The following is a 15,071-nucleotide window of genomic DNA, read 5'->3' on the forward strand; positions in this document are numbered from 1 at the left end:
TGTGGACTGAATTGATTCCCATAATTCTTCCAGATTCGATAGTTTGTATTTCCGCTCCGAAGAATGCGTTACACCTCGTCCTGTAGGTACGCAAATAGATTTAATATGGTGATGGAGGTGCCACCATAGTTGAGTTAATTCACTGTCATATACCTGGAAACAATTCTGGCTTTTGCCGTGGTGCATTATCCTGTTGGAAGAACACATTCGCTGATGGATATTCTGCAGCCAGGAAGAGAAACAATTTTCAGATTACCTGTGACATCCAGCCGCAGGTTTTTTGGAAATGTTGCTTCATTCTACCATGGGACCAAATTAGCACAACAAAAACATACCCCACACCTCCGCCCATTATAACAGTAAAGTAGAGGATTCGTCGGTTCCGTCGTTGGATGCGATACCCAATTGGTGACAAGGTATGAGATTTGTACTTTCTGAATACTGTCTTTAGTTACATATCTTGTGAACTTTAATTGGCTAAGTTTCCACAGGATTTACGTTGGCTAAATATTATTTGCTTATTGGACCAATCTCGATACACCCGACATGAAACACCATTGAGTAATAATTTTACGTCTGATTGAATTTAGGAGGGTGTTGTTGTGAAGCATTCTACAAAAACAGCAGAGTGCAGTTGCAGTTTTCGAGATACTCCTAGTGGCGCCTGATTGTCATGCCATATTGAAAATCTCTTAATTCTTGTCTTGCCCATTCTCACGAATACCATGTGGCGTAGTGCTGTTACTGAAGGAGCATTCCATTTTATGAAAGCGGTAGATGTACCTAATAAAGTAGCCAGTCAACATATTTGTTGTTTTGATTAAAATAGTTTTTTTAAACATTTAGTTTTGTGATACATCATTAAGTTATACACATAGTTAACAATAAGTTGAACACGTATATTGTAAGAAATGCTTTCTCTCAGTGTAATAAATTTTCGTTTCCTTCCTTCTTTTTTTTCCAATTATAGTTCAGTGGCCGGAGTTCCAAATGCATGTTTATTGAGGAGATGAGCGCGGACAATATGTATACCATGTGGCGTTCAGTTTATAAGAGGCACTGGTTCATGGGCTTCAATTTGAAGGGAAGGCCGCTCAATGGGGCAGAGCACCGTAACACAACTAGGGAACAGTGTTTCTATTTCACCAAACGTAATGATTCTTATCTGAACTTCCAACTGTACAAGTTTCCTGGACCAGAAATGCCAGATTTGGAAAAACTTCACGATTATCTTCGTGAACAGCGACTAAAGATACCTAATATCAGAGCCCCCAAAAACTCGAAAACACTGCCGTCCAGATGAACTGAGACATTCCAGACAGTCTTCACCGAACTATGTATGAGTGAAGTTATTAATGGTTGTCATATGACTTCCTCTCAGGATTTGCATAATTCTTTTGTACAAGTGTCCGGGTAGCTGATTTCCTGCAAATGTCACCCCACCCAGCTTGTTGCCAGGATTCAGTGAATGCCATGTATAAAACTTAATTCTGTGTGTGTGATCTGTAAACTTGTTTATGTTGCATTCTTGCACAATTAATACGATATATAATATGTCGTGACAAGGAAAATTAATGCAAATACATAATTGTGCAGCATTCCTTAACCGGATTTAGCAAGTAATTGTATCAATTTAGTGAACAATTCAATTTGTTCCTTTAAAATTTACATATGTGGATATCAGACAATGTTGAATGCCACGTATTTTGCATATTATTTACTTAAGAGACCTAGAACAGAGGAGACTTTTCAACTGCTACAGAGCAGAATATTAAAAATTTATACGAGCAGATTTTTTCTTTAACTTCAGGTCCTGTGCTCAGCAGTTTTCGTTAGAAACTGCTACTAAAACGAAATAAAAATGCGAGGAAGTGAAGCTTATTGCTGGCTAAATTATTATCTTAATAATTCGAATAATCGAATTATTAAGAGCTTCTGAATAATTTACGCTACGGAAATATTTTTGAGCAGATCAACTGTCTTTTATAACAGACTGCAAAAGAACTACGTAGCACAAAAACAGTGCTATATACAGTGGCAGATTAAGGATAGTTGGGGTTCCTAGGCAAATTATATTTGGGGGCCCCCAAAAAATAATAATAAAAAATAAATAAAAGTTAGGTGGCAAATAAATGAAATTTCGTACTGTTGAATTTTTTGCTTAAATTTTCATTAAATTAATTAAGATTTTTATGATGTTTACTGAAAACATTAATCTATTATAGAACATTATAGCCTGGGGCCCCCAGGCACGTGCCTCATTGCCTTAATGGGTAATCCGCCACTGGCTATATATGCATGGTATGTTAGTTTCCCAACAATTTTGTCAGTTTGTGTGAATGAAATTCAAGTATTTTTCGAAGGAATTGTGCATAACATTAACATGCTTTGTAAATGTTTCATTTTTAGAAATAACAGATTCTCTTTTTGAAAATTTTAAGAACAAAAATGGAATTAAAAGTACCCTTCAAGGTCTGCAATTACCTCGAAATATTGTGATGGGACGAATCGAAAAAATGAGTAAAAATGTGAGCGAACGATTGCGTGCTCATATTGCCAATTGTGTCCTTTTCTTTACAACTGGATGAATCTACAGACGTCAGTGATATAGCTCAATTGCTCATTGATTTTGCCACTAGAGAAGAACTGCAGTGTATGGTTTTGTTAAAAAAAAGAACTAGAGGTTTTGATATATTTAACACATTCAACGATTTTATTGAAAAAATTAAATTACCACTATCTAAGCTCGTATCAATAACAACAATTCCAATAACAACAAAAGAAGCTAAAGCAATGACTGGGCATCTTAACGGGTTCATCACATTGTGTCAAAAGGATGATGAATTCCCAGATTTTTTGAGTTACCACTGTATCATCCACCAAAAAGTGTTAGCAAGCAAAAGATTAAATACCAAAAGGATTATGGACATAAATTTCAAAATCATGAATTCCATCAGAGGACAATCTCTTAAAAGGAAACTACAAAATGCACCTTGATGAAAATGAATCTGATATCACACAAAAATTGGAGGTGGCTGAATCGGAGTAAGTTTCTGCAGATTTAGAAATTTGCTGAATGAAATTAAAAAAATTGTCGATCAAAGGGAATATGATTATCAGCAACTGCAAGATACGGTGTGGTTGTGTGATCTGGCTTTTTTAGCAGATTTTACCAGTAAATTAAGTGATCTGAATTTGGAATTATGTTCTGCAGTTTCTTTCCGTTATAGTGTAGTTCACTTGCTGGACAATGTTCAATATGAACAACGAGACTTCCAGGCAAGTTCAAACACTAAAATAGGAATTCAGAAAGGCTGGGATTAATATGATCATGTGGTGGTTTATTTAGGACAAAGTCTTGTGCTCTTAAGATTTACTCCGTGAAGTAAAGAATAAACTGCAGCACCAAGGTGCATTGTGTTCTCCACTATGCCCATCCCGTTCCAGTTGGCAGGGTTCTAGAGTGGCCGCAAACAATGGTTGTTTAAATAACTTACTTAGTGCTGAAAACGATGTATAAAGAGAGAATGGTCAAGAGGCAAAGTTAAGCAAATAAACATGGTTTATTGTATATATCTCTACAAGGGCACTTATCATTGGTCACTCTATTACAAGATAATGAGAGGATAACTCACTACTTTATTACCAATTACGATGTTTTCTGGTACATGTGTAAAAATTAGGTTCATGTAGTCTTTAGTTGACACTTATAACTGGCTCTCAAAGAAATCAACAGGGATTAAGCCGTCCGAGTATTTGGATAATTATGTTAATCTGCCGTGTGAGTCCACAATGTCTGAAAACAAGACATATACTAATGAATAACTTTAATGACACATTCTTGGATCTAAATACACAAGATAATCACTCATCAGATTGGACGTTGGTGAGGAGAGATGTAAGTAAATGTTCACATTAAAAAGGGAGGGATAGGTCTTAATGTAGATTATTTGTATTTAGTTTACCATAACAAATACTGGCGAACTTACCAGAATAAACTCCTGAGTTTCTTTAGTGATTACTCTTCTGAACTGCCGTCTTTCACGAAAGAAAGAATCCGTAGATGTTTCCTCCTTTCCTACCTTGTTTTACGTGTTTTCTCACGACTCCTGGATTTCTGAGTCCTCAACTGGCAAGACTACGACAGTGACCGGACCTCTCAGGATCTCTCTAAATCTCTCGTACGATCTCTCTTCGAAGAGCCAAAAATCATTCCTTTTTCTCTCGGTTCCTTTGTCTCCCTCGGTATATAAAATCCCCCCCCCCCCTCTTAATGATAGGAAAATCGTATTGGCCAAAAGACTACTTTCGTAGGGGAGAAAAAAATTCCTGGGTCGATTGTCATCGTTTGTGTTTGGTTGGTTTTTTAGGAGCATTAGCAACTAAGGCCATAATTGCTCCAGGAATATGTGGTGGTCATTCCTTGACCTTTCCGCATCCGGTGGTGACGGGCTCGAACGCCGGTCTAATCAAGAAGCGCGTGCTGCGCATTGCTGCTCCTTCCCACCTGGCTACGGAGGCGCCCGATTGTCATTGAAGCCTGACACAAATAATATGGAATTTTAAGGAGGTGAAAGAGGAACTTTAATCATTAGCTCACAAGTTTATTCATTCTCATCAATAATAAAATAAAAGTCATCCCACAATTAGAACGCTCCGATTTCACCCCAAAGATATGTTCCTTAATTAGCGCCTCTCTGATTCGATCGTCGAGAATCCCAGACGTTTTCTCCAGTTTGAACCCATCGAGTGTCGTCCCCAATGTTGTGAACTGACGAAGTAATGGCAGGGAGAAAGCATCTAGATTATTGCTGAGGTAAGTTGAGTCACCAAGAGCAGACAAAAATAGCTTTTCGTGCAGGGTGATCATAACTCTTCTAAATATATGGGCGGGAAAAGTCTTGTATCTGCTCTTGTAAAGGCTTAATAAATTCTTTGAAATAGTTTTCTCGTTGACCCCCGACTTCATCACTGTCACCTAGACTAAAACAACATTAATTGGCCTTTTTCTTGTTTATATGAGTTCATTATATTCATCTCTTCTCGTTTCGCAATCGTAACTGCCTCTGAGAAAGTTAAGGGATTCTGGGAAAGTACCATTCTCTTAATCTTACTTTAAATTCCCAGAGAGAAACTGCGCTAGCATAGCTTGGTCTAATGTAGTTAACGATTCTTGAGAGACGGTCTGAGTTTTGAAAGCTAGCAGGGCTAAATTCTTTACCCATTCTTTACCCTGTACAGCCGTTTCGAACTGATGTAAGCAAGTTACGATTGGCGCTGTTTTCTCGAATTGCACCAGAAAGGCATTTTTGAATGTGCTATAACTTTTTTCCTTGCGTAAATCGGTAGATTGGGCCAAAACTTCTGAGGCCGGAGAATGAAATTTCACTTTACAAACTGCAATCAGCTCCTGGTCTCGCCAAAGGGCTAATTCCCTGACGCTTTCAAGCGTTTCAAAGACCAGGCCAAGGTAACCCACAATATTAGCCAAATGTGGCCTTCCCGGTTCAGGAAAAGATTTTATTTGTTGCATACCAAATAACGGAGCTGAAAGATCGACTTCTGTTGATGTTTTTGGGCTTTGTTCTTCAATTTTGGATTTATTAGACTCTATATTAAATTATGTGATCTTATTAATGTTTTGGGGAACCTTATGTTTCAAAATGGTGTGACTCACCTTTCCGTTGGGCTGAAAGGGAATTATAACATTAGAAGTCAGCAATTCAAAACAACAGGTGTTTCAACATATAGCAACTCACTCTTGTATATATATATATATATATATATATTATTCTTTTGTATTATCATTCTATTGTGTCTTAATCTTTTGTGCATCGTTAATGCCATTTTTATTGCCATGTTGGCCAATTGAACATTATACGTGCCAGAGTATATACGTTTACAATAGTTCGATTTCCTTAAATACTGGTGTTTTTTACTTATAGGTATTGGCGTTAATACAATACTGGTCTTTAAGCTAGCCTTGTCTCGGTTATCTTAAATTCACATGGCCTATACATTTAGGATTTAGAAACTTATTGCGTATTGCTAAAGAAAATTTCATGATAATTACTGATGAAAATTTTTTATGTATCTGTAGCAATAGGTAATTATCAATACTATTTTATAACTATATAATAATATTTATACATTTTTGCTTTACATCACGTGGCCGTCAATCCCCTACTTCATCGGGGGCTTTGAGTGGATTAACAGCCCATTCAATGTAATGCTTTTATACTTACTCGTTTCTGTTTGTATCTATCACAGCTTTGCTATTTTATTTAATTCTGGATACTAAGGACTTATGTTTATATTAATTTTTTAATTATTGTTAGCTAAACTAGTATTAATTATGAATTAGTTAATTTTTTACAATCTCTTCAGCAACTGTGATAGAATACACAAAGCCCAACGGGTAAGCATTTTATATTGTTATACTACAACTACATGTACTTACTTAATGTGGTCCAGTGTAGGTCGTAGAGTCGAAAAGGGAATTTCCCGCTTTTAATTTGTTTTTATGTATGGTTATTTTTATGGCGCAGTCGCATTAGCATTTCACTGTGTGCTGATGTCGCATTGGCCGAAGTCCCCGATTTTCAAGCCAATGCCTATTATGGTGGTTTGTTGTTGGTTCGATGAAATTATGTTAAACTTCTGTAGTTTGTGTTAACTTGTGGATTAAATTCCTTTATTTACATGTGTATTTACATTAATTTTTACATTTGTTTTATGCCTTACCTCGGACTGTGCCGGTACCACTTTTCCAAGGCGTAACAGCACGTGTATGTCCAGAGGCAAAGCTATATACATATTTACAGCCTCTTACTATGGGTTTTTTTTTTTTGTGGGGGTTTTTCAATTTTGGCAATAGCTTGTAGTGCAGTCAGGCGACGAGCCTCGCCTGAGTGCAGTAAACCTTATAATCATGGGGATACTCTTCTGAGTAATCAGAAGAGTATCCCCACCGCCACACCACTAGTGAGAAAAGAAGCAAATAACCTAAAACGTCTAAACAATGAAAATATCGGGCTACACACACAACAAATAAAACAACTCAAATTCAAAAAATGCAACAGCAAACTCTGTAAAACCTGTCCCTACATGCACAACATACACCATCAACATTCTGTCACACCAAAAATGTAATCTACCTAATTACATGCAGGTTATGTGGGATACAATACATTGGACAAACAAGTACAGAGCTCCACCTTCGGATGAACCTTCACAGATCACAAATAAACAGATATGATGAAAACGCTGCAACAGACGTCCAACAAAACAGGACAGACTAATACAATAACGAAATCGAATACAGACATTTCAAAATGCATGACTTCGCCAACATATCCATTGCCATTCTAACCATTATTGATAACAACACACAAAGAGGAATCATGGAAGATATGTTCATTCTATTATATAAATCCCTATATCCATATGGATTAAACAATCGATTCAACGGAAGGAACTTCGCATTCACCAGCCCAGAAATATGTACTTACAACATTTTCCAGTTCAGCAAAAACTGGCAATATAATGGGATTAAAAACGGAAAATTACAGGAATACAATAAAAGCAACAGCAAAATACCAATAAATATCAATGATTTCGAAAAACTCTTAACAGAATGGGATACAGACTCAATAAACATCAAAAATATACACAACACACTATTCTCTATTAAAATAAGCAAACTTAGAGCACTTAGCAAAATATACCAAAGGCAAAAAACCCAGAACATACACCTCAACAATATACTTAAAGACATATTTAAATTCAGAATAGGCATAAATTTCAACGTACACACTAAAAAAGAGTACTGCATAATAAAATACCAAAACCGTTTATACGACACAGTTAATATCGGTAATATCATTAATAATAACAAAAGTTACCTACCACTCAAAAACACACAAATAAAAATTAGATACAGATACACCAAACCTATAGGACTAACCATCCGCAATTACAAAAACACCATTGATAAAATGAATGAAGAAGAACAACCATGTCAATTTCATCAATACACATTACAATCATATAGTAACAGGAGACCTCAATATCATCGAAGACAAAACACTAAGAGAAACAATGAAAAAGGGTACAAAATTCAGACCCAACACCCCAATTAGGTTGGAATATATAAAAAAAATCGATATACACAGATCTGTTACAATTTGCATTCAAAGCAGCACACAAAAACAATGAACCCATAGAATCATTCCAATGTTGGATAAACGCCAATACTGAAAACATATTAGAATGTTTCAGGGAAAACATAACACTACAAAAACATAACAAAAATAACAAACACTTAAATTTAAAAACTATCAACAATAAAATTAAAGATATACAAAACAAATTCGTTATCACTAGAACCGACAAAGCAAACAATAATTTCAGTATCATTTGCAAGAAATTCTACATAGAAGCCATTAAAGAGGAATTGCATGACAATGAAACATACAAGTACATAGACGCCAATCCAAACAGCATCAGCAAAAAAATTTTGGCCATGCATAAAAAACTAAAAATTAAAATAGACAGGATGCAATACCCCTACATTTACTGGATTCCAAAATATCACAAGATACCTACGGGAAAAAGATTCATCACTTCAGGCAAAAATAGCTACATCAAGTATACTAGTAAGATTATGGAAGACAAATTAAAAAGCATCACCAAACAAATCGAAAACACCAGAATTATCAACAACAACAAAGAATATTTGGACGACCTAAAAAACAAAACAATCATATAAAAAGTATAAACACATATGACTTCAAAAACCTCTTTACAAGTATAGCACACGACAACCTAATAGAAGTACTACAGATATATTACCAAAAATATCAAAACATACTGCAATGCAAAAAACAATATTGGAATGACCTCACAAAAATCAGTGTTAAAGGCAATTACATTCTAATTGGGGACAGAACATATATACAAAGCAGGGGGATAGCTATGGGCTCCAGCAGTTCATGTGCCATGGCTAACCTCTACCTGCACTATTATGAAAGTAACATTACCAACAAAATAAAATTCTACAGATACATAGATGACGTACTCGTGATCAACCATGACAACTTTATAAACGTAGCAAAGAACACTTACCCAACAGACCTAAAAATTGAATGCACAAATCCAGATAATAACCAAAAAGTTGTCTACCTAGCCAGCGAAATTGCCATCAACACAGACAAAATATATACACAACACTATGAAAAAAAGAGACATTTTAATTTCGAAACAATAAAACTTACACACTGGGATAGTAACATAGCAAAACATATACACGGGACACCATAAGAAACCAAACAAACAGACTGTTAAAAATATGCAGCAATATAAATAGCAGAAAGATAGCAATACAAAAACTCATCAGAACACTGGAAATAAATAAAATTCCCAAACAATACAGTAGATATCATATAAAAACTGCCATATACGCTAATATTAGAAAACACCACCCCAATGTAGACCCGCATACTTTCATCAAAAACCATCTAAAAATAAAATAGTAATTACTCAGAAGAGTATCCCCATGATTATAAGGTTTACTGCACTCAGGTGAGGCTCGTCGCCTGACTGCACTACAACCTATTGCCAAAATTGAAAAACCCCCCGCAACAAAAAAAAAAAACCATGGTAAGAGGCTGTAAATATGTATATAGCTTTGCCTCTGGACATACACGTGCTGTTACGCCTTGGAAAAGTGGTACCGGCACAGTCCGAGGTAAGGCATAAAACAAATGTAAAAATTAATGTAAATACACATGTAAATAAAGGAATTTAATCCACAAGTTAACACAAACTACAGAAGTTTAACATAATTTCATCGAACCAACAACAAACCACCATAATAGACATTGGCTTGAAAATCGGGGACTTCGGCCAATGCGACATCAGCACACAGTGAAATGCTAATGCGACTGCGCCACAAAAATAACCATACATAAAAACAAATTAAAAGCGGGAAATTCCCTTTTCGACTCTACGACCTACACTGGACCACATTAAGTAAGTACATGTAGTTGTAGTATAACAATATAAAATGCTTACCCGTTGGGCTTTGTGTATTCTATCACAGTTGCTGAAGAGATTGTAAAAAATTAACTAATTCATAATTAATACTAGTTTAGCTAACAATAATTAAAAAATTAATATAAACATAAGTCCTTAGTATCCAGAATTAAATAAAATAGCAAAGCTGTGATAGATACAAACAGAAACGAGTAAGTATAAAAGCATTACATCGAATGGGCTGTTAATCCACTCAAAGCCCCCGATGAAGTAGGGGGTTGACGGCCACGTGATGTAAAGCAAAAATGTATAAATATTATTATATAGTTATAAAATAGTATTGATATCTATTGCTACAGATACATAAAAAATTTTCATCAGTAATTATCATGAAATTTTCTTTAGCAATACGCAATAAGTTTCTAAATCCTAAATGTATAGGCCATGTGAATTTAAGATAACCGAGACAAGGCTAGCTTAAAGACCAGTATTGTATTAACACCAATACCTATAAGTAAAAAACACCAGTATTTAAGGAATTCGAACTATTGTAAAGGTGTATATATATATATATACACACTCACTCTTCAATATATATATTGAAGAGTGAGTTGCTATATGTTCTATATATATATATATATTTTTTTTTTTATTTTTCACTATTCAGATCGAAACTTCTACTAGTTGCTAACTGTTGTTCAATGCGTGTGTTCTTGGAGACATCTGTGTTATCTGTATTGCTGTAAAGAAAGAGGAATGCCTATGATTATTCTCTGTACACACAAAATATCGGTGCTGTCAGCATTTGTTCTACTATAGAAGTAAGCTCCTTAGTTTCTTTTTGTGTTCTCTGGTTGCTTCTACTGTCATTTTGTTCCTCAATGAATAGAATTGAGAATTCATGTCGAGCGGTTTTTCATCTAGAAAAATAATTCATCCTGGTCGTGAATGGCACCAGTTGTTCCACAGTTACTTTCCGTTATAGTGTAGTGCGCTTACTGGACAATGTTTAATATGAACAACGAGGTTTCCAAGCAAGTTTAAATAAATAAACTACGTATTAATGATCAAAGTCTTGTGCTCTTAAGATTTACTCCGTGAAGTAAAGAGTAAACTGCAGCATCAAGGTGCGTTGTGTTCTCAACTATGCCCATCCCGTTCCAGATGGCAGGGTTCTAGAGTGGCCGCAAACAGTGGTTCTTTAAATAACTTATTTAGTGCTGAAAACGGTGTATAAAGAGAGAATGGTCAAGAGGCACAGTTAAGCAAATATAACATGGTTTATTGTATATATCTCTACAAGGGCACTTATCATTGGTCACTCTATTACAAGATAATGAGAGAAGAACTCACTACTTTATTACCAATTACTGCGTTTTCTGGTTCATGTGTAAAAATTAGGTTCATGTAATTCATGTAGTCTTTAATTGACACTTATAACTCGCTCTCAAAGAAATCAACAGGGATTAAGCCGTTCTAGTATTTGGATAATTATGTTAATTTTCTGTGAGAGTCCACATATACTAATGATACATTCTTGGATCTAAATACAGCAAAATAGTCACTCATCAGAGTGAACGTTGGTGAGGAGAGATATAAGTAAATGTTCACATTAAAAAGAGGGAGGGATAGGTCTTAATGTAGATTACTTGTATTCAGTTTACCCTAACAAATACGGGCGAACTTACCAGAATAAACTCCTGAGTTTCTTTAGTGATTACTCTTCTGAACTGCCGTTCTTCACGAAAGAATCCATAGATATTTCCTCCTGCCCTCTAGTTTGACGTGTTTTCTCACAACTCCTGGATTTCGGGGTCCTCAACTGCCAAGACTATGACAGTGACCGGACCTCAGGATCTCTCTAAATCTCTTGTGCGATCTCTTATTGGCCAAAAGACTAATTTGGTAGGGTGGTAGAAAATTCCCGGGTCGATTGTCATCGAAACCTGACGCAAATAATATGGAATTTTAAGGAGGTGAAAGAGCAACTTTAATACTTCATGTGGTGGCATCTTGTAGGCTGTACAGTGGTAATCATCAGTTCACTAGTCTATTCATTCTGATTAATAATAAAATAAAAGTCATCCCACAATTATAATGCTCAGATTTCACTCCAAGATATGTTCCTTAATTAGCGTTTCTCCGATTCCATCATCTGAGAATCCTAGACTTTACATACTCTCTTTACTCTCCATCTTTACTTATGTGACATTTGTTTGACCCTATCTAGTATCGTCATGGTGTGAACTGACCGAAATAATGGCATGGAGAAAGGATCTAGATTATTTCTGAGGTAAGGCGAGTCAGCAAGACTGGCCTTATTGCTGACTCGCCTTACCTCAGCAAGAGCAGACCAAAAATAGCTTTTTGTAGGGGTGATTATAAATATACGGGTGGCCTGGAGTCGAAACTGCTTCTCAAAGCAAGCCAAGGGGTGTAAAAATGTAATTGTAAAAATGGGAGCATTTTTACAATTACAAGAAAAAAACAAAAATGTGGGTGACATGATCAGTAGTATTTCTATATATAAATATCAATTTTTGGCAATGGCTAAGGTTCTCAAAGAAAAAAAAATTCGTTAATTTTTCAAATATGCAAGATCATTTGCAAAAATATTCTGTTTTTGAATTTAATAGTGAATAGTTGTGGATGATTTTTAAACCAGATTAAGTGATTTTAAAACAATTGAAGACATTGTTCAATATATATCTTGTCCATTTAAGGTCCACTTAAATACGAAATAAAGTGCAGAAAAAATCGCTCAGATTTTTCACACGTCGACAATATTACGACAACATTGCGAAACGATATCTTCCTAAAAGCCAGGCCATCGGAAAAAGACTTTTGGAAATATGTTTGCCAAGAAAAGTACTGTAAAAAGCAGTGAACTTTAAATTCCTGTTTTGGTTCCACATATTTATGTGAATCGGCCTTTTCGTGTTTGTAACAAACAAACAAACAAAAAAAAAAAAAAAAAAAAAAAAAAAAACGAAGAATCGCTCTACTTTTATGGATTTGTATACAAAAGATTGTTTACGGTTGGCCTCAATGTATATCCCAGATTTTCAAAGCTTGGCAAATGACATTAAGAAACAAACTTCACATAAATTAAAATTTTAAATACGTATGAATTTAAAATAAGAATTCTGAATTGTATTTAATTTTAAAATTTATAAACAATGTTTTTCAATATATGTTGATTTACCTTATTAAACATGTGCAATGAACTTTTGTGAGGGTAGATCGCGGCACATTTTGACGAAAAAAAGTCGATCGCATCACAAATTAAGTTGGCCACCCCTGTATTAGAGTATTCCAATGATCTTGTTGTTTTTTTATTAGGAGCATTAGCAACTAAGGCAACATTGCTCCGGCATATGCGATGGTCATTCCCTGACCTTTCCGTACCCTCCGTATTTGGTCGTGACGTGCTCGAACCGCTACGCACTGCTGCTCCTTCCCACCTGGCTACGGAGGTGCCTCCAATGATCTTACATAGGCTGCTAAACAGCCGTTATGAAATCTGGTATACAATAGCTGTTTATGGAATTTAATTTAATGGAATATTCTGACATCATTAAAGGAATGTGTTCTGAATCACGAACATAATCATTCATCTAAATTATATAATTAAAAAAAGAGAGTACAATGAAAATACAAGTAAAATATCAAAAGAAACGATACGCAGTATGGTAAGGAGCCATACACGACCGAAACAAAAGTAATGTGTTAATTATATTATATTTATATTATAGTGGAATATCGTTAATACAAAGTTCAAGGGACCTAAATTTTCACGTTTTGTAATAACGAGGTTTGTAGTAATGAGGTCCCCAAAAAGTGTCAAAATGTTACCATTTTTTCTTTTTTTTTTGTGGTACATACTGTATATCTAAGAATAAAATAATAAAAATAAAACAAAATAAAAACAAAAGTCTTGTCTAACAATACTGTTATAGGAATAACATAATTTTTAAAGATTTTATTTGTAAGATAAACTAAGAAAAAAGCAATATTAATGGAAATGAAAATATTGTACAGTATATATTTTGATATATACAATATTTTAGCATTACGGTAAAAAGAATTACAATCTTAATATAAAAAGGAGACATACAAACCATTAACTTTTTAATAAATTAATCTAATTTAAAGAAAGAATCCAATGTTGTTTGCACAGTTTTTGTCCTATTGTATTTTAAATATAGCACAGACATTATCAAATGCAATAATTGTTTATTTATACATGTTACTGCAGGCCAACACAATCACTATTATGTTCAATGCATTTTGGGCATCTTTTTTAGACGGCAGTGTGCGCTCTTCTTCGCTGTCGCTGGTAACAAAAACATCATCGTTATGTTTGGTACCCAACAGCTCTACTGGTGTTGTTGGCGTTGCAGTGGTAGCAACTTCATCCACCTTCACAAGCTTTTCAAATTCGTCAGCAAAATCCATATGCTCCTTCAAATTTCTCCATCCCTCATTGTTGCTATCACGTTCATTTGCTAGACCATGTTTTTCGATGAATTTCTCGCCAAAGCCACTCTTTCTGAAGCAGTTGATTATTACGCTTGAGGTAATACTTTCCCAAGAAATAACAAAATTACGAATAGCATCCAAGACATTCCAATTTGGCTGCAAATTGTTCTCTCCTATGTTGCGGATCAGGCGGGCTTTACATGTTCTCTTGAGGTTATGAATAGTGCCTTGATCTTTGCATTAAACTGGTGGTATTTGGTGATAAAAAACAACAGCCGTATATTTGTCAACTTAAGTGTCTCGGTAGAATGTGCTGTACGGTCTAGAATCATCAAAATGTTCCCTATTCTGAAGCCATTCTTCTGTCGAATTTTGATAACCAAGACTGAAACATTTGACGATAAGCCAAGCACTTCTATTGGCCTCATAATCACAGGGAAGTTGGTTAACTGCTTTAAAACATCTTGGCTTGGAAAACTTACCAGTCACAAGTGGGCGTGGTGTATGCTGCATTATTTTTGCAGCATAATAGAACAGTGGGTCTTTGTTTACTT

The 15,071-nt window shown here is 35.2% G+C and overlaps 1 protein-coding gene across 1 annotated transcript in view; it reads left to right on the plus strand.

Moving 5' to 3' along the window:
- The window catches only part of LOC150078550 (fibroblast growth factor 18-like), a 465,725-nt gene extending 464,268 nt beyond the window's left edge, over positions 1-1,457 (plus strand). The window contains exon 5 of the mRNA XM_090385216.1: positions 971-1,457. Coding sequence (XP_090241342.1) covers positions 971-1,303 — 333 coding nt within the window. The 3' untranslated portion in view covers positions 1,304-1,457. The remainder of the gene's footprint in view (positions 1-970) is intronic.
- The last annotated feature ends 13,614 nt before the right edge of the window (positions 1,458-15,071 follow it).

Source organism: Mastigoproctus giganteus, chromosome 11 (genome assembly GCF_048544385.1).
Source record: "Mastigoproctus giganteus isolate SK-2022 chromosome 11, ASM4854438v1, whole genome shotgun sequence".
NCBI classification, from domain to species: domain Eukaryota; kingdom Metazoa; phylum Arthropoda; class Arachnida; order Uropygi; family Thelyphonidae; genus Mastigoproctus; species Mastigoproctus giganteus.